This window comes from Chiloscyllium plagiosum, unplaced genomic scaffold (genome assembly GCF_037043375.1).
Source record: "Chiloscyllium plagiosum isolate Xiang-an unplaced genomic scaffold, Cpla_swu_hap1 HiC_scaffold_12, whole genome shotgun sequence".
Classification (NCBI taxonomy): Eukaryota; Metazoa; Chordata; class Chondrichthyes; order Orectolobiformes; family Hemiscylliidae; genus Chiloscyllium; species Chiloscyllium plagiosum.
Genome location: NW_028270150.1, coordinates 78,616,102 through 78,635,246, shown reverse-complemented (window position 1 = coordinate 78,635,246; position 19,145 = coordinate 78,616,102). Strand labels below are relative to the sequence as shown.

The 19,145-nt window shown below is 37.1% G+C and overlaps 2 protein-coding genes across 8 annotated transcripts in view; one reads left to right on the top strand and one right to left on the bottom strand.

The window, feature by feature from the left end:
- The window catches only part of gpm6bb (glycoprotein M6Bb), a 197,792-nt gene extending 189,713 nt beyond the window's left edge, over positions 1 to 8,079 (top strand). For 3 of the 4 annotated variants that reach the window (XM_043700579.2, XM_043700578.2, XM_087992968.1), the window contains exon 7: positions 6,660 to 8,079. In XM_043700579.2, the coding sequence (XP_043556514.1) occupies positions 6,660 to 6,812 (153 nt within the window). In that variant the 3' untranslated portion in view covers positions 6,813 to 8,079. Of the gene's footprint in view, positions 1 to 1,841; positions 3,888 to 6,659 lie in introns of those variants that run through there. The other variant, XM_043700580.2, reaches the window with a different exon arrangement.
- ofd1 (OFD1 centriole and centriolar satellite protein) overlaps positions 753 to 19,145 on the bottom strand; it is a 99,542-nt gene continuing 81,149 nt past the window's right edge. For 2 of the 4 annotated variants that reach the window (XM_043700576.2, XM_087992967.1), the window contains 4 exons: positions 12,846 to 13,024; positions 11,685 to 11,831; positions 9,883 to 9,947; positions 753 to 8,995 (listed from right to left, as the gene is read on the bottom strand). In XM_043700576.2, coding sequence (XP_043556511.2) covers positions 8,953 to 8,995; positions 9,883 to 9,947; positions 11,685 to 11,831; positions 12,846 to 13,024 — 434 coding nt within the window. In that variant the 3' untranslated portion in view covers positions 753 to 8,952. The remainder of the gene's footprint in view (positions 8,996 to 9,882; positions 9,948 to 11,684; positions 11,832 to 12,845; positions 13,025 to 19,145) is intronic. The other 2 variants (XM_043700577.2, XR_015758913.1) reach the window with 2 other exon arrangements.

Genomic DNA, 19,145 nt, shown 5'->3' with positions numbered 1-19,145 from the left:
CACACACACATACACGAGTGTGTGTTTGTGTGAGTGTGATGGAGTATATGTCTGTGAGAGGGTGTATGTATGTGTACATACAAGAGTGTGTAGCATAGTGGGGTCGATTCTCATGTTTGCAACCATCTTCCCTCAGTTACTGTTTCATAAGATCACAATCTTTGTCTCTCAGGGAAGGTTGTGAACCTGAAATCTGTCATATAGCAAGAATTTACTTAGTGAGTGTGAAAAGCCTGAGGTGATTTACCCTTGAAAACATGTCACTCTTTCAGATTTATACAACGTACTGTATCATGGACTTGATGGATACATTTGCAGAGAGGTGGGGTGTGAGGTGTACTGGCAGGGAAATCTGGAAGTACAGCTTCCCTGGATATTTCTGGACTTGTTTCTGGCTGGCTGGTCTGCTTTTTGGTGGGAAGGCCTGCAGCAACAGGAGAGCTTTTGGTGGCTGTGAAAGAATCATGAGGTGGTTTGAACACATGATGTAGCAAACAGGTTTGCTTTCCAGGGGCACTGCATGGTGCTTTTGCTTCACCTGTTACATATGCAACACTCTATAAAGCACTTCCTTGTTAGATTTAGCTTTTTGTTCCTGCCTTCATTTGCCATAACCTATTCATTCTGGAGATTAATATTAAAACAGTGATGAGTTCCATGATTTAACTGTGTACACATCATGAAGAATAGTTGTGGGAAGTAACAATACTACTTATAAAAAACTTGTATAAATGAAAGGCTACACAGAGAAGAACTGTTGTTTCATTTTATTAGAATTTGAAAGTTTGATAAATTGTACAATTTACAGTAGTCTTTAATTTTTCCACATGGAAATAAGGATAACCACTAAATGCATAAGTATTACAATATAAAATTAATTTTGGTCTGAACCTTATTGGATCTGTTTTGAAAAATGACACTGTAATAACAAGACATTCGTGGCAAACCCTTGGCTAAAAGTCTTCAGTATTTCATAACAAAAATCGAAGGGACGCTCAAGTAACCGAAAGATAAACCTACAGATTGGGATACATTGTGGAGCGGGACTGGTGATTTTATTGTTATCATGATGTGAGGAGGGATTAGAGATGGGGATGAGAGAAATGAAAGTAATACAATTTAAGTTTTCCACCAGACTGCATTTTGGTATGTATTTTTAATGTCTGTTTTATTGTTTGGCTTAATTTTATCCTTTCAGACTTTACTTGATCTGTTCAACCTGTACCCCTCTTGCTACTTTCGACTCCATTGAGGGTGTTTTTGAGTGCTCTGAAAAGGAACCACTAGATACTTTTATACATGTGCCTTTTTCTGTCATGTTCTGAATGATTGAGTGTAGAATGCAGTTTGAATTTGGGGTCTTGAATTTTGATCTGCTATTTTAGAGTTGCAGCTAACCTAGCATTTCTGATCCAAATTTAATTAGGAAAATGATTTACTTTAGGATTTAAATATAAATGTTGATTGTTATTTCTGGAACACCATCTTGATTTCACAACTGTAAGAACAATTTGGTAGATGTGTTTGAATGCTGTCACCATGACCTATCAAAGTTGATAATACATGGTGTTTGTATTCCCATTGTCTGTTGAATATAACTGGTACTGCTTTTACAGTAAAAGCAATTTGGGGCTAGGGGCTTGCACAATATAATTTTAAAATGTTATATTCGCTGAAAGGTACAATAAATTGTTTGTTTGTAGGTATTTCTGCCAAAATGAATGGATTTTGTTTTGTTGTCAAACTTTATTGACAGGGGTTTATGTGGATTTGCAGTGTTGTCTGGGGTGCCGGTGTTGGTGAGCATTGTCTTATCACTTTATTCTGTTTCCTTCTACCAGCTCATCTACATGATGGCTACCACATATAACTTTGCTGTTTTGAAGTTTAAGAGTCGAGAAGACTGCTGCACAAAATTCTAAGTTGCTATAGAAGCAGTATACAGAGCTCTACGAGCCGCACTGAGTAGCTTGAACTACCACTGGCATCATGGACTAAAACAGAACTTATTAATCTGCATTTTACAAAAGAATAATTTGTAAATAGCACAAGAAAGCATCATATAGCATCAACACTTACAGCACTCATTTTAGTGTCTTATTTGAATTAACATGACTGCCATAGGGATGTACGGTCTGGCTATTTTTCTTTCCTAATATGGGATCACTATTTCATGCCGATTGCATTGTATTAACTTGGAATGTGACCTGCTGAGGACAGAAGTAAGTCTGTTGATTAAAAAAGACTTTATATATTTGATTGGTTGGTCCTAAATTATTCATTTGCTCACACACATGCCATTGCAAGTGAATGCATGTTTCAGTATGACCAGATAGACTCAACACAGAACAATGCATCAATGGTTTCATGTGAAAACAGTTTCACTACTAATGATGATAAAATCAAAAAAAGTCCAAAATTGATTTCCTGTGTGTTAAATGCAAGAGAAATTTATTGGAACAAATCTTGTTATATCAAAGCTTTCCCAGTCTGCTTTAACTCTATTTCATCTGAAAAAATTCTTTCAGATCCACATCTAGTATTGCCAAATTGTGAGGTTTGTCTGAACTGTAAACCAATTGGTATTTGCCACAAGGTGACTAACTGAACTACACTGTAAACAGTTTGGAAGCTTTGAAAATTCAGGTGGCTAGTATATTTTAACCAAATTAAGTTGGCTGATCAGATTAAAGAATTACACCCAATAAAATGCCAAATCAGATATCCTTCTCCTGCTATATTTGTCTTCATCAAGAATGCTTAGTTCAATAAAAGCACATAGGTCACTCAATGAATTGGGTCTCTACAAATACAAATCAATAAATTGTTGTTAAAAGACAAACATTTTTGTAAATTTTATTTCATGTTTACCAATGCAATACACTTGCCAGATATTTTCAAAAATCACGTTGAAAAATAGTGGGTCCAATTAAATGCTGCTGGTATTGGAAACAAAGTAGATTTGTGGGAATCGTTTATCTATTATGTTCCATTGTCATGAACAGTTAAGGGCACATTTAGGAGCTTTGAACATGCATGATTTGTAAAAGCAAATTTCTATTTAAGTAGTATGCATTGATAGATACTTTGCACCCAGTTTAGTTTTCTAATTTTCTCATTTTGCTGGAATATTTTCTTCAAAACGTTCTCATGTTGTGGACATATATAACACTAACCCACACTGATTACTGACTTCAAAAATACAGGGAGATGAGCTTTATCTTCTATAATAGAACAATTTAACACAAGTTTTAAAAGGGAAATAATGCAGTGAGACAATCAAACTGCTTTTAAGACACCCTTATGCATCAAAAATAATCTGACTAATTTGTTAAATGACCAATTGAATACAACCAGACCAGTCTTGGTCCTTAGAAATTGACTTCTTAAATAGCCAGATCTTGCACCTGACCCATGGCATATGTTTTGTTTATTGGAGTACAAGAGATGGTGAGAAATAGGTTGCTTGGTGTAAGTGACGGAATATAGATTGTCTCCCATTCCCCATTCCCATGTGTTGCTGGGAATGCACCAGTTTGAGGCTTAGTACGAGTGAGTGACTGCCCTAAATACTAACATTTTTTCTCTACAGTTACAGCATTGACAACCAAGGGTTAGTAAATTGTTTCTATGTTAATTAAGTGTAACACTTGCCTTTGCCAGATATTTTTTAAAAATCTTCAAATGTGCCATTATAATATTTGTTAACCTCAAAACTGCATGCTTTACGCTTGTTTTTAGTCACCTTTTGTTACAAAAATTCCCACATTTCGGCATTATTTAATTTTCTTAATGCAGTATTTTGAAATTGTATGTATAGACACTTTATTGACTTTCAATCATTTTTTTCTTCATATACTCAAAATAAACATGCTTTCTTTACAAAATCGCTGCCTTTTCGTGATTTTCATCATTCTTCAGTAAAGTTTTATGCTTTAGGAATTATGTGTTCCATTATTATTTATCCCCAACCCAATTTGATTTACCAGTACACCTTCTCCTTTAGTTGGGAAGGTGGAAACAACAGGCAAAAAATCATTTTTACAACTGTTACATCTGCTTCACAATCATCAGTCAACAATGGACACAACATAATTCAAAATTGTGCATGCTTGTTTTCTTTGCTTTCCCACACAAATCCAATTGCAGTATCCTAAGCAAACTAGCTCATTGACAATTCATACTCAGCAATAAGAAAAACTGGGCTGTCTGAATCTGCCCCTCTAGTAATAAAAGTTCAGAATTGTAAGGTTTTGAGTTATATTTAGCAAAGTACCTAATTTTACAGGATGCTTCAGAGTAACCTTCAGCAAATCTGTCTTACATTTATGCCTAGTTTTCCTTTTTTATAATACAAATGATCGTAATTTATAAATTTTCAAGTGTAGGAATATGCAGCACAGCATACTAAATCAGTTATATAAGCAGCAATAGAGAATTTGATTGTGTGTAATTCATGCTGGAAAATATATTACCACTTAAAAGAAAAGTCCAGGCAATTATGATTGCCAGCCCATTTAGTTTGCTAATTTTTGTCAACCATCTACTTTTCCCACCCAGTAATCCCAAGTCTTCATCCTCTTTCTCCTTTGAGTGACGCATTATCAATACCCATCAGTTTTTTGCTCTAGGCAAGGTGGTCATCATCAGTCAATCTTTGGTCAGTATTAGCTGTATATTTTTCCATCAATCAGAGCTGTTATATTCTAACTTTTATTAGGTTGGAACGCACTCCATGCAGATTAATGTAGTTGATAAAGTTTGAGCTTGCAGTTCTAGCTAACTTTGAAAGTCATGGTTGACCAACTGAATTTTCAAGTTTAAATACAAGACATTCTTCTACTCCTCAGTCAATCATTCAATTCTCAGATTCACTCGAAGCAGAGGACAATTTCTAGTCATGTAACCAAGTCTGATAGCTTCTCAGATAATACAGTTAGGGTTTTTATTTGGACAGTGAAAGGATATTCTAACCATCATATGCATTTGGAAAGACTCACAAGAATACCAAAAAATGCTTCATGAACAATTAAGCTGAAACTCCAAATATCTGCTCCCGAAAAATGATGTAGCATTTTTGACGGCTTAACATTCTGGCTATAGAAATTTAGATTTATGTTATGTGCTTGGGTTTCTACAGCAATAGTCTCACAAATCTCTGGTCCTTACTGTAGACCACTTTCATGTAACCCCCTGCCTTTTTCTCTTTTTGATCTTCTTTGTTCTCTGATGCGCCTGAAGAGTTGTACTTTTCTGCAGGAACACAACACCTTCTAGTTGTTTCCTCTCTTCATCACTTGGTCTTCCAAATTTGTGGCACTTTTTTGGTCTATTTAATGTTAGCAGCAGTTCCACTTTATACAGTTCTCTGGTGAATGAGTAACTTGTATGAATGTAGACCCCACTATTTAGTTAAGATTTTTGACAGTCATGTTAGATGCTGGGCAAAGTGTCCAAGCTCCACTCCCTTTCACAACCTGAAGTCATCCGCTAATTTGTTTTTATGCTCAAGCAATGGATTAATTACCAGAATAGCAAGTAATTCTACTTTCCTTCAGCTTTTGCAGAAGTGATTTGGACTTAAAGACTTGAAAATCTAAAGATAGGAAAAGCCTAGACATTAGCCTCAACTGTGAAATGGGAATGAATTAATTAACATTTACAAATGAAAGTTAATGGGAATATTATCGCAATCTGATTAAATTAATATTTGGGTTTCCTAGCTATCCAAAAATGATTATTTTTAAACCTAGGGAGGTTTAATTTTCCTTTGGGAGTATTTTAAGATGCTGAGACATAGACATTCTTTCTGAAGCTATACCAACATTACAACTATTGGACTTCATCTTGCAGTCATTGATGTTAATTCAAATACATTCCTCGATCATTTCTGTAATCGATTTTCACTGACAGAAAAAGATCCAAAGATGTGCAGGTTAGGTGGCTTGGCTATGCTGAAATTGTCTGTGGTGTTCAGGGATGTATAGGTGAAGTGAATTGGTTCTGGTAAATGCAGGATTATGGGATATAGTGGGGGGCTATGTCTGGCTGGACTGCTCTTCAGAGGGTCAGTGTAGACTCTAATGATCAATCAGCATTCTTCTGCACAGTAGGAGTTCTATGATTTTGTGATGATTCAAAATGCTGATTTTCTACGTACTTACATTTTGGGTGGGATTTAGTCAGTTTTACACAGGTTTTTGACAAACTTTCTCCTAACATAGCAGGAATTCTCATTCATGAAAATAGCATTGTAAGCTCCCTAGGATTTAGACTGTTCTACATGCATAGCTAGAAAGTATCATTAAAAATACAGAATGCTGAATTTAGTTTAATAAGATTTGGTTTCTAGCTTTGGTTCATGATTTTCAAATGTTTTCACGACATAGAAAACTGTCCATGTCTCTATTAAACTATTTTTCAAGATAGAGCTTCATGAATTAGTTTTCATGTCCATACTTTTGTGTGTTGATAGCAGTGTCTTTGTGTGATCCCAAATAACAGCTAGGTTGTTGCACGACTCAATTATATAATCTTTAGTTTTAGTTTTACGCATAATTGTAACCTTGTTTTAATTAACAGCTTGGAGTAATCTGACTAGCAGCATGCTATGCATCTTGACATGCTCACTAGCCATCCTCCTCACCCTTCTCTTCCAGATCCATTTCCTCATGATTTTGTCTGCAAACTGGGCGTACTTGAAGGACGCATGCAAAATGCAAATATACCAGGATCTCAAAACGAAAGAAGAGCAGGAACTTCACGATATCCATGCTTCCCGATCAAAAGAACGACTGAATTCTTACACATAAGAACAATACAGTCCAACATTTACCAACAGAGCCATTGAACAGAAAACCTAGCAGCTGTGACAAATCTATAGACTGCTGTGCAGTACAGATGTGCGTCCACTAACAAGCAAATGTGCAAGTGTCAAGTACCAAACTGAACATCTTCAGCGAGCAGTTTGTATTAATTCCTGTATTACAGATCATTCCTCAGTTCCTAAGATTCCAGGAAAGTGCTTAGTTTTTAAACAGTATTTTTTTCATCATGAACTGTACTTAGAATTAATCTTTAGGCCCCTTTTTCCATTTCTGGACTACATTTGCTGTACAACTTCAATGTGCATTACAAAACAGATCAACAGCAGTTGGGGGCAGGTGGGGAGGTTTAGGCAAAAATAAACTAACTGAGCTAGTACAAACACAAAGAAGCTAGCTTTTGGAATCCAAGTAAATATATCCCAAATATATAGTGGTTTTGCAATGGATCTCTTTCATTTTTCCATATATTCTCATCTGATTTCTTACTGTGGACCACAGCCGCCTTTATTTTATCATTTCATTATGAACAAATTTTAAAGACCCTACATAGTTTAATCATGCCTGCTTTTTTTTAAAAAATACCCAACCTGAAATTAGTATTTTCAGTGTTTCTAATAAGCAAATATAACCTAATACATTAATCATTTATCATTTTATATCTTAAACATGCAGTTTTCTATTGTTGTGCAAGTTAACGAACACCACTTATTATTTAGTTTTAGCTCAGTTTTGATAGACAGAAGTAGATGATTAAATCCAGTTGACTTCATTTTACAGTTCAGGTGGCCTCATTCCTACAGCTTTCTTTTTCCTCAAAAGTGAACAAATGCTAATTTTAGGCATTTACAATCTTCCTTTACCAAACATACTGCTAAAATTAGGATAAGAAAAAGCCAGTGCTTAGATTGCTTTTGTGATTTAAACTAAAATTCCCATATCGAACACAATTTAATTATTAGAATGAAAGTGGATATCTTCACATATTGTTAACCTGGATAGTTCCTGTGATAAATTCCAGTAACAAGAGTTGTGCGAAATTCATTCATGTTGTTTTGTAATTAAATCATTTTTAGTATACAGCATTCTTTCAAACTAAACTGTAACATTAACTTAGGCATATAAACTTTACTTACCTATGAAGAGAAAGATTAACCAAGTTTGTTTCCAGGATTTTTCTGTGGAATTTACTTTTCAATTTCACTAGTTATGTGCTAATTCATCAACAATTAAATAAAAGCTCTTTCTAATAGTGTTAAGATGTTTAAAGTATTCTTGTATATTTCAGCAAGTCAAATTCTTTGTATCCAAGGCAAGACAGTTGAACATACTGTTAAGCAAACAAAGCATGTGGGTAAATCTGACAAGTGTTTGCTTTGAACTAAAAATTAGGTTTTGTTAATATAACAATGTTACCCTGTTTCATTTAGTTGCTTGAGCAGGACATTTCTACGCACTGAAATTGCATAGTTTAGAATCACCTTCTGTAATTTCTCTTTTATAATCTGATAAGTAAACTATTTTCTATTGCAAGAGTCAGCATCTTTCTGTCATTCCCTTTCAAATGGCTAATAAATCATTTGAGTTAAAATTTTATACCTATGCAGATGCATGACCTTAGCCAAAGATATCAATCAACAACCTGGGGCCAAAAGCCACTATTCTCTTCATTGTTCTTTATTTTGTTTTCTAAAGCCTTTTTTGGTTTCTTCCCAACCTCTCATTTCTGAAATGTGCATTTTCTTTATCATATTAAACATGTGCCATATTTTTAATTAGCCTCTTTCCCTGTTTCTGTTTTCCTCAGCAAGTTTACTCACAGCAATTAGTATACATATAAACATCAGTCTCCAAAGATAGCTATTGCCTATTGTATATAGCCTGCTAATACTGAAAAATTCAGACTTGAAGGGATAGGTTTGTATCATTCACAAAAGTTTTTAAGTTTTTCTCAAACTTCTCTTTTACAGAGTTTTTGCATAAAAATGTATGAATATAATAACACTATTTACTGACTAATTAAGCATTTTAAAAATTGTCTTTTGGCAGAACATATATAAATATGTAATTATTAACTAATCCAATGGAATACATTCTGCGATAGGTCTGTGTTGTAATTGGATGTATTTCACCAGAAATTGTCATCATCCTCATCATGTGAAGCTGCAGAACTGAAAAATGAAAATATCACTGTAAGCAATGATCAGCCATATAGCTAATATTATTCACTGTAGCCACAGTCTTTATTAAAACAGTCTACCTGGAGGAACATGGAACTGAACTACACTGATCCAGACAAGTGGGGAATATTCCATCATCCTGCTGATTTGTGTCTTATAAACAACGGACGCGCTCTGGGGAGCCAAAGTAAAATTACTAATGTCTTAACAGCACAATGTGTGCGTTTCTGGTCCTTAGGACATTAACAGTGGGAATTTAGCAATGGTTACATTCTCCCTTGCTAAGCATGGGCCCTGTTGTTTGCATTTATTGACCCAAGGACCGAATGCTGTCTGGGTTTTCGCATGCAGCTCAACTTGATTTAATATCAGATTTTGAACACTTAGTAAGATTTTAAATATTGCTCTGAACATAAATAGCTTTGGAGTCATCGTACAAAATGCTATAATCATTTGTCATTTTCAATTGGAAGGAATGACTAATACCCTTCAGAGATGTTAATTCAGCACAACAGACATTACCATTGGACATCCTAGAGACTTTAGGTCTACATGGGCTCGAACACCTTACAGCATACTCTGCTTCTCCATAAGCACATGGTTATCCCTACAATAATTTATTTCATCAGATTTTAAAAATGTATGGAACATCCATCTGCAGCGCAACAACTTGCTGCTGCATATTCAATGATGATACTCAGTCTACATTGGCAGCAATATTTTGAAAAGCAAAGATGAACTCAACTTATTCAGCATAATCGACTAGGCAAAAATGAATTGCAGAGTTTTATTTTGCTCTAGTAAATATGATAGATTATTATTTTGCCATTGCATCTTTTAAAAAGCATGTAAATATGAAATTGGGATATTTTTCTTACCTGTCAGCTTTCCCATCCGACAGTGTTTGGAGTAAAGAACTCTCTTCTACTTCCCGTTTAGAGCTCTGAAAAGAACATTGGGCAGCTATTTCATTTTAGTGTTATCAAACTGTCACAGTATATAAAAAAAACTTAAGCTTAGCAACTCACATTTCTACATTAACTTCAACAAAAAAATTGCCAAAGATATTTTGTACCTCTCTAATCAGGCAAAAATGTACATTAAAAACAAAATTATCTTGGGGAGGAATGGTTGGAAGCCAAGCAAAGATGTATATCTTCAAATGGAGCAAAAGAAAGGAGTAGATATGGGTATATTGTAGGCATCAGGAAGTTAGCATTAGGGAGGGCAAGGTCAAGATCATAAGATTTAAAACAGTAAAAAGTTAAAGTTTGATCAATGAGGGTCTGGAAACCAATATATGTCAGTGAGAATAAAGGTGACAAATAAGCACAGCTTGTAAAGGAAAGATGAGCAAGAGTTTTGGTTAAGCTTATGAAAGATGAAAAGGAGGAAACCGATTAGAATAGCACTGAAATATTATAAGACTTAGTGCTTCATTAGCAAATGGAGCAAACTGGTATTTGGGGTGACTTGCTAGACAGGCAGAACTAGGCAATGCTTGTAATGGAGTGTTCAGATCAAGTAATTCAGTAAGTGGAAAATCTTGAACAATAGCAATTTAGTACTATATTGCACTGCCAGTTTCCCTTTGAAAGCCTCTCCACCAAAAGCATTACAGACTTCTATATCTGTGGCATTGTCTACCTTAGTCTCTATCTAAACTGCTAATGGAACACTCATCCACATCACAATCACCTTCATACTAAGTTACTTCAATGTTGTCATGGCAATCTTCCATTTAGCAAGAACATGAACTCAACCAAACCCTGCTTTCACATTCTACACTAACCCTTGTCCTTTTTGTGATATTTCTTAGTTACTGTGGGAGAAGCCATTCTAAGAACTGTTAAAATAAGCAGAATTGAAATAATTTATATTTGCTTTAATTCATTATTTTAACTCATAATTGAAACCACTGGGAACTTTGTGAAAAGTTGTTCTGTGTACTTGGACAAATTTCTCCAAACTTTGCTCACCATCCAAAAGCAGTGGTCAAATAATATTTCTGAATTGAAACTGTATTTAGCATGGAACTTTATTAAAATGTTCAACACCATTTAGCATCAATATGACAACAGGGTCACCTGTAACTTCCTCAAGGACACTAATAGAAGAGTGGAAAACACCCAGCGAGAGAAATATGTAGTAAGTTTCATACCTTGAGCTTTCCACTGAACCACTGACTGTCTCACAAATAAAACTACAATTAAAGATGAGCAACAAATGTTGGCCCAGCCAACAAACGCAGCATCCCACAAAGAATGAAAATCCATTGATGCCAAATTCTGAACTTGCCCACAGAAATGAAGCAGTATTATCCAGGTAAATGTTTTGTGATTTAGATTAACTTGAATTAAGCATAGAGGCATGCTGTGTTACACCAGAAATGAATTGAAGTTACCAAATCAAATATTTCAATAAAATGTTTTAAAAGTCTTTTGTTGTAAATTTTTAAAAAACTGATCAAACTATTATTTGGATTGATACTCAAATAGTCATCACAAAGATATCATAAATAGCTAAGAGGATGGCACTAAGTTGAAACATTACACTGCTTTGAGAGAAGGAATAAGAGATGAATTGTTTATGCAGAAATTTGAAATTTAGTGCTCTCCCCACTATCCCACTCTGCCTTCACAAAAAAATATTCTACTTTAAAAAGCCAACATCAAATCACCTGTTCTTGCAATTCTTCTTTTTTCTGCTGTTGAATTATCTTCATATATTTTTCAAGTGGATCTGTATTTGACGCTGGCAATTCTACACCTTCTGAACTCTGCTCCTTTGATTTTTCTTCGTTTGGCTCGATCTTCCGCTTCTCCTCCTTTAAGTTGTGTAAAGTTCAAAACATTAAGATCGTAATGACCAAAAAGAAAGGGACAAGACTTGTTTAAGGAGAAGCCCTGGTTCTGAAATAAGGAACATTTTGATATTGAAGATGATGAAAGATGAATTGTATTGAATAAATGGAATGAGCATTTTGAAATGTCCACTGATAGCAAAGTTTACAGTGTTAATTTATAGCTGAATAAAGTGGCGACAAAGTGATATTAAAATATTTGGAACACAAAACATCATGAGGATAATTTGATAAAAGCAGCTGGATATGACTTTGCACTTGTTAATTCCCTGCACATTTCAGACCTTGGCTGGGGGATGAAGATTAGAGGTTGAGTTATGAATCAGATAGAGAGAAAAGATACATAAACTGTTCAAGGATGTCTACTAACTACTGTTTATAGAATAACTCTGAATTCTGGAATGATTCAGAGAAGGATCCAGAAACTGTTCATTTGACCCATCATTTTGTGCTGATGTCTTAATGCTGACAAAAGTTGAGAGAGCTAACCTTAAGAGGAGGTACCCTCTCTCCCTTACTAAACAGCTTCTGTGAAGCTGAAGGACCGCCTATTCACCCTCCAACTTCCCCACACAGTGTATGGTCAAGGCCCCCATTTAACACAGTGGGACCCTGATTCAATACCCAAATTACTGCCTCCAAGCCAATTCCATTACTTGTCCTTCTAACAAATAATCATTTCTAATAAATGAATTTTGAAAATTCTCCTAGCATTGCTCAGTTCGATTAGAGTGAATTGGGGTACTTCACATATTTTTCAATTTTTGGAGTTGGGTCTCAATGTCATTATTTATCTGATGAGGTGATAGTAAATTTTGGAATCTTAGCGGTCAGAGTAGTTTGTCTGATATTGCTTTTGGCATGCTTTCCAGTGTCAGCAAGACACTTGTAAAATACAAACACAATGTATAATGCAATAAAGGGCAAAATGTGAAATGCTAACTACAAGCATCTTATATACAAAAAAAAGCATTTCACCTTTTCCAATTCTAGTAATTCCAGTTCTGTTTGTTCCCCTTCCTTTGCTTCCTGTCTTCCCAGGCACTGTTTGTCTCCATTTCCTTGTCTCTGATCTTCCCATGATTTTTCTTCTTCTCCTTTGCCCTTTTCATCCTGTCTGCCTTTCTCTTCTTCAGGATTTTTGAATTTACCTGCACCTTATTCAAACACACATTAGAAATAACTTCAATACTCTCAACTCAATGCATTTCTGAGATCATAATTTTTCAACCTAAAGAATATATGACAGAATAGATTGATATGATACGTTATCGTGTTTTGGCTCTGTAGTCACCATTTTAGATTGGTTTTAAAATTTAGCCTATTTTTCTAATTGTTCAGCAATGTTATTACACACCTCTGGAGCAGGTGGGACTTGAACCTGGGTCACTTGATCCAGGGATAGGGAAACTACCACTCTCCCACAAGACTCCCAAACATCAACATTGATTTTGTCTAATTTGGCCAATTAGTAAGCACAGTGTACTTTTGCCATCCAATTAAAGATAAGAGGCAAGCTATCGTAGCTACAGAGGCAAAAAGGACACCTTTAGCAAAGCCACATCTTACCATTGTACTTTCATAGAACATAAAACATTACAGTGCAGTACAGGCCCTTCGGCCCTCGATGTTCCGCCACCCTGTCATACTAATCTGAAGCCCATTCCACCTACACTATTCCATGTACGTCGATATGCCTGTCCAATGACGACTTAAATGTATTTAAAGTTGGCGAATCTACTACCGTTGCAGGCAAAGCATTCCATACCCTTACTACTCTCCGAGTAAAGAAATTACATCTGACATCTGTCTTATACCTATCTCCCACCACTTTAAAGTTGTGTCCCCTTGTGTTTGCCGTCCCCATACTTGGAAAAAGGCTCTCCCTGTCCACCCTATCTAACCCTCAGATTATCTTGTATGTCTCTATTAAGTCACCTCTCAACCTTCTTCTCTCTAACGAGAACAGACTCAAGGCCCTCAGCCTTTCCTCGTAAGAGACATTCCTACCATACCAGGCAACATCCTAGTAAATCTCCTTTGCACCCTTTCCAAAGCTTCCACATCCTTCTTATAATGTGGTGACCAGAACTGTACACAATACTCCAAGTGGGGCCGTACCAGAGCTTTGTACAGCTGCAGCATAACCTCCTGGTTCCGGAACTCAATCCCTCTATTAATAAAGGCCAAAACACTGTATACCTTCTTAACAACCCTATCAATCTGGGTGGCAACTTTCAGGGATCTGTGTACATGGACATTGAGATCTCTCTGCTCATCTGCACTCCCAAGAACCTTACCATTAGCCCAGTACTTTGCATTCCGATTACTCCATCCAAAGTGTATCACCTCACACTTGTCCACATTAAACTCCATTTGCCACCTCTCAGCCCAGCTCAGCATCCTATCTATGTCTCTCTGCAACCTACTACATCCTTCGTCAGTATCCACAACTCCACTGACCTTAGTGTTGTCCGCAAATTTACTAACCCACCTGTCTAAGCCCTCATCCAGGTCATTTATAAAAATGATGACCAGCAGTGGACCCAACACCGACCCTTGCGGTACGCCGTTAGTAACTGGACACCAAGATGAACATGTTCCATCAACTACAACCCTCTGTTTTCTTTCAGCAAGCCAATTACTGATCCAAACTGCTATGTCTCCCACAATCCCATTCCTCCGCATTTTGTATAATAGCCTACTGTGGGGAACCTTATTGAATGCCTTGCTGAAATCCATACACACATCAACCGGTTTACTCTCACCTACCTGTTTGGTCACTTTGTCAAAAAACTCAATAAGATTCGTTAGGCACGACCTACCCTTCACAAAATCGTGCTGACTGTCCCTGATCAGATTATTCTTTTCTAGATGGTTATAAATCCTATCTCTTATAACCTTTTCCAACACTTTACCAACAACTGAAGTGAGACTCACTGGTCTGTAATTACTACCCTTTTTGAACAAATGAACCACATTTGCTATCCTTCAGTCTTCAGGCACTATTCCTGTAGACAATGATAATTTGAAGATCAATACCAAAGGCTCGGCCATCTCTTCTCTTGCTTCCCAGAGGATCCTAGGATAGATCCCATCCGGCCCAGGGGACTTGTCTATTTTCACATTCTGCAGTATTTCTAATACCTCTTCCTTGTGAACCTCAATCTCTTCTAGTCTAGATGCAAGTATCTCTGTATCTTCCTCGTCAACATTTTCATTTTCTATAGTGAACACTGTCGAAAAATATTTATTTAGTGCTTCCCCCATCTCCTCTGACTCCACACACAGCTTCCCACTATTATCCTTGATTGGCCCTAATTTAACTCTTGTCATTCTTTTATTCCTGACATACCTATGGAAAGCCTTAGGGTTAACCCTGATCCTATTCGCCAACAACTTCTCATGTCTCCTCCTGGCTCTTCTGAGCTCTTTTTAGGTCTTTGAAATATTAAAATGACCACAGCTGCCAGGGTGCTAGTGTGGAGGGGAAACCTGTGGCTGCAGCTGTTGTCTCAGTCATCGTCCAAGGTCTGGCCTGAACTGACCTTTTTAATAAGCTTAACAAGGTACCCATCAAATTTGGGAAGATGGTTACACTGCCCCTGATCTTACCTTCCTTAAAATGACATCAGCTCCGGGCAGAAAACTAGCATTTACAATAAATTTGCTTCATTCTAGCTCCACTTAGAAATTTTAATCAACCTGTTCAGACACGCTATGACATATGTCTGGAACAGGTGTGACTTGATCCCAGATCTTCTGGCCCAGATGTACATTCACAATCACTGCGCCCCAAATGTACAAAATAAGCATATGTTGATTCCAACTGGCTTGCTCTTTTACCAGATTTGATCATTCGCAGTTCCTTCCTATATGGGATTTTGATGAGTCATAAAGTCATAGAGCACAGAAACAGACCCTTTGGTCCAACCAGTCCATGTCAAACATTATCCCAAACTAAATTAGTCCCATCTATCTACTCTTGGCCCATATCCCTTCAAACCATTCCTATTCAAGTACTTATCCAAATGTCTTTTACACGTTGTAATTGTACCCACACCCATCACTTCCTCAGGAAGTTCATTCCACACATGAACCATGAGTCATTTCATGTGTTAATGCAGAGGCACCAGACTAAATCTATCCTCATCAGCAAAATGCTTATTGTACATATTACGAACAATCCTTGTTAAATGCAAAACTAAATGCTGGCACTTTTTTTTTTACCATTAATATATAATCTGTCTGAGAATTTGTCAAATTGTCATAATTTTTGTTCTGGAATGAAGTTACAATCTGCATTGCTGCATAGTTCCTACAAAATAAGATAAATTTCCTCCGAGTAGACCTGCATAATTAGATCTGCTATCCACTGAAACCTAGTTGAAGAAAAGACATGTTTATCAAAACTTTTCATCTTGCACTCATCAGGATTATTCAAATGTAATACCAATGTAAAGGCAAAACAACAGTTATACTGCATGAGTGCAGTATACTGATTGGCTGTCAAGTGGACACTGATTGGTAGAGGCATTGCCAGGGAGAATGCACCAGTTAGGTGATGACAGTCAACTAACTAACTTAATTTAATTTAAACCAGACATCCAGACTCTTGACTGGTCAAGTCATGGCAGAGAGAAATAAACAAGAGATTGGTTGTCACCTGTTGAAACCAAGTGCAATGGGTGTACATATTCTTTTTATCTGAAAAGAGCTGGACCCTCGCAATGTTCCCTCTAATTTTTCTGACACTGTACAGACTCCAAATGTCCATGCACAGCAACAACACCTGCAGTGCAATGCATAGCTTGGAGGAAACAATCGACCTTAATACTAACATATGCAGGTTCCAGTACTTACCTGAAAATCTTAAATTGGTGGTGAGTGTAATCAGAATTATTTAGCATATAATGTTCAATTAGGAGAGGCAGTGATTTTGTGGTGATTTTACTAGGTTAATCGAGAACTCCTAGGCTAATACTCTAGCTCAGTTTGATAATCATTGACCAAAAAAAGAAACCTTTCATGTTCCTTTCTTCCCTGTCGACCTGATTAGGATTGAGCTGCCACACGTTCCTACCTGACTCTGAGTTAAGTTTTAATTTCTTGATATTACAGGTCAGCCATGCTGACCATCATGCTGCATCATCCTGTTGAAGGCAGGATAGATGACCATCCCTTCCCACATAAACCCATACTCTCCAAGGTACTGTTATCTCCCACAGTTAGATTGTCACACCTTACGAACATTCAGTAAATACTTTCCCCACTATTCAGAGTTGTTACAAATATTAAAGATTTAAGAAATAGGTAGAATTCTCCTATTTACCTGTCTTTTAGTCTCAGTTTGTCAAAGTACGGACCAGATTTCTGTTCTTAATAAGAATTACTATTTGTTACAAATAAATATTCTAACCAAAGATAAACAATTATGAATCACTGTCGCAGCAATGAGAGACTGGAAAGGTGATTCAGTGGTCCCTCTCCATTGGGTTTGTTGACATTATCCTTTTGCTGAATCAAACACTGCCTACATATCTTCCTTCTTCAGATACTACTTGTTTGCAAGAGACACAAAGTGACTGGTTTACACTTATCAAAGTTTCAATGTATCAATTAAGGTACAGCTTCTTGTAATCAATAAGCAGGAAATAAACTGGCTCGCTCAGGTTTGAGAGACGTTTTACTGCCGAGCAGAAACAAAGTTCCTTCCCTTCTGGAGATCTGATGACTTCTACCCCAGACATTCACACCCAAGCTGTTCGATTATTTGGGAGCCAATCATTGAGCTACTGGCACACAGGAAGCATTTGTCATTGATAACTGATCACCAAGCAGCCAAATTTCCAGCCTCTAGCTCCAGCTTATCCGTAACTAGCCCTTTCACTGCTGAACCAACACCTGAGCAAACAACACATACAATGAATATCAAGTAACTTGTTTTTAAACAAGTCAATCTTCATCAATCCTTGGTTTTTAAACCAATTTTTTTCCCATTTCAGTCCACAATTAAAAAATACACAAAAATAAAGAGACATAGTATTTACAGTATGTTTATTTGCCTCCCTTCACATTCATTTCTCACTCTGCATTCCAGCTTACTCCCACCATGCCCTATTACTGACTAGCTTAGCCTTCATATCACAGCGATGGCCCTAATCAACCACTCCCTTAACTTTCAAACAGTGGTGACCTTTGGCCAAACCCTTCTGGACAGTCATAGAGATGTACAGCATAGAAACAGACCTTTCAGTCCAACTTGTCCATCCCAATCCAATGTAGTCCCACCTGCCAGCACCCGGTCCATATCCCTCCAAATCCTTCCTATTCATATACCCATCCAGAAGCCCGTTAAATGTTGCAATTGTACTAACCTCATTCCACACACTTACCACCCTCTGCATGAAAAACCTGCCCCTTAGGTCTCTTTCATATCTTTCCCCTCTCACCCTGAACCTATGCCCTCCCTACGATCTGGACTCCCCACCACAGGGAAGAGACTTTGTCTATTTAGCCTATCCATAATGCTCCAGGGAAAACAGCCCCAGCCTACTCAACCAATCCCTATAGTTCAAATCCTCCAACCCTGGCAGCATCCTTGTAAATCTTTTCTGAACCCTTTCAAATTTCACAACATCCTTCCAATTGGAGGGAGACCAGAATTGCACACAACATTCCAAAAGTGGCCGAACCAATGCCCTGTACAGCCGCAACATGACCTCCCACCTCCTGTACTCAATACTCTGAACAATAATGAAAAGCATACCAAACGCCTTCTTCACTATCTTATTTACCTGCGACTCCACTTTCATGGAACTATGAACCTGCACTCCAAGATCTCTTTGTTCAGAAACACTCTCTAGGATCTTACCATTAAGTGTATAAGTCCTGCTAAGATTTGCTTTCCCAAAATGCAGCACCTCACATTTATCTAAATTAAACGCTGTCTGCAACTTCTCAGCCCATTGGCCCATCTGATCAAGATCCCATTGTAATCTGAGGTAACCTCCTTCGCTGTCCACTACACCTCCAATTTTGGTATCAGACAAGCCCAACTAATGATCTCTGTGCAACTCCCCAACCGACTTACCACTACCCCCTAGACTGGTCACACTGGAGCTCCAGGACTCATTCTGGCACATTCCCTGGATGTCAATGGAATGGAAACCCAACCCTGACCATCCCAAACAGCCAACTGGCTGTGTCAAGGCCTCTGGATTGAAATCAGATGCTGTCTCCAAATGACTGTGGCAGCAAATCATACCCAAAGACAGT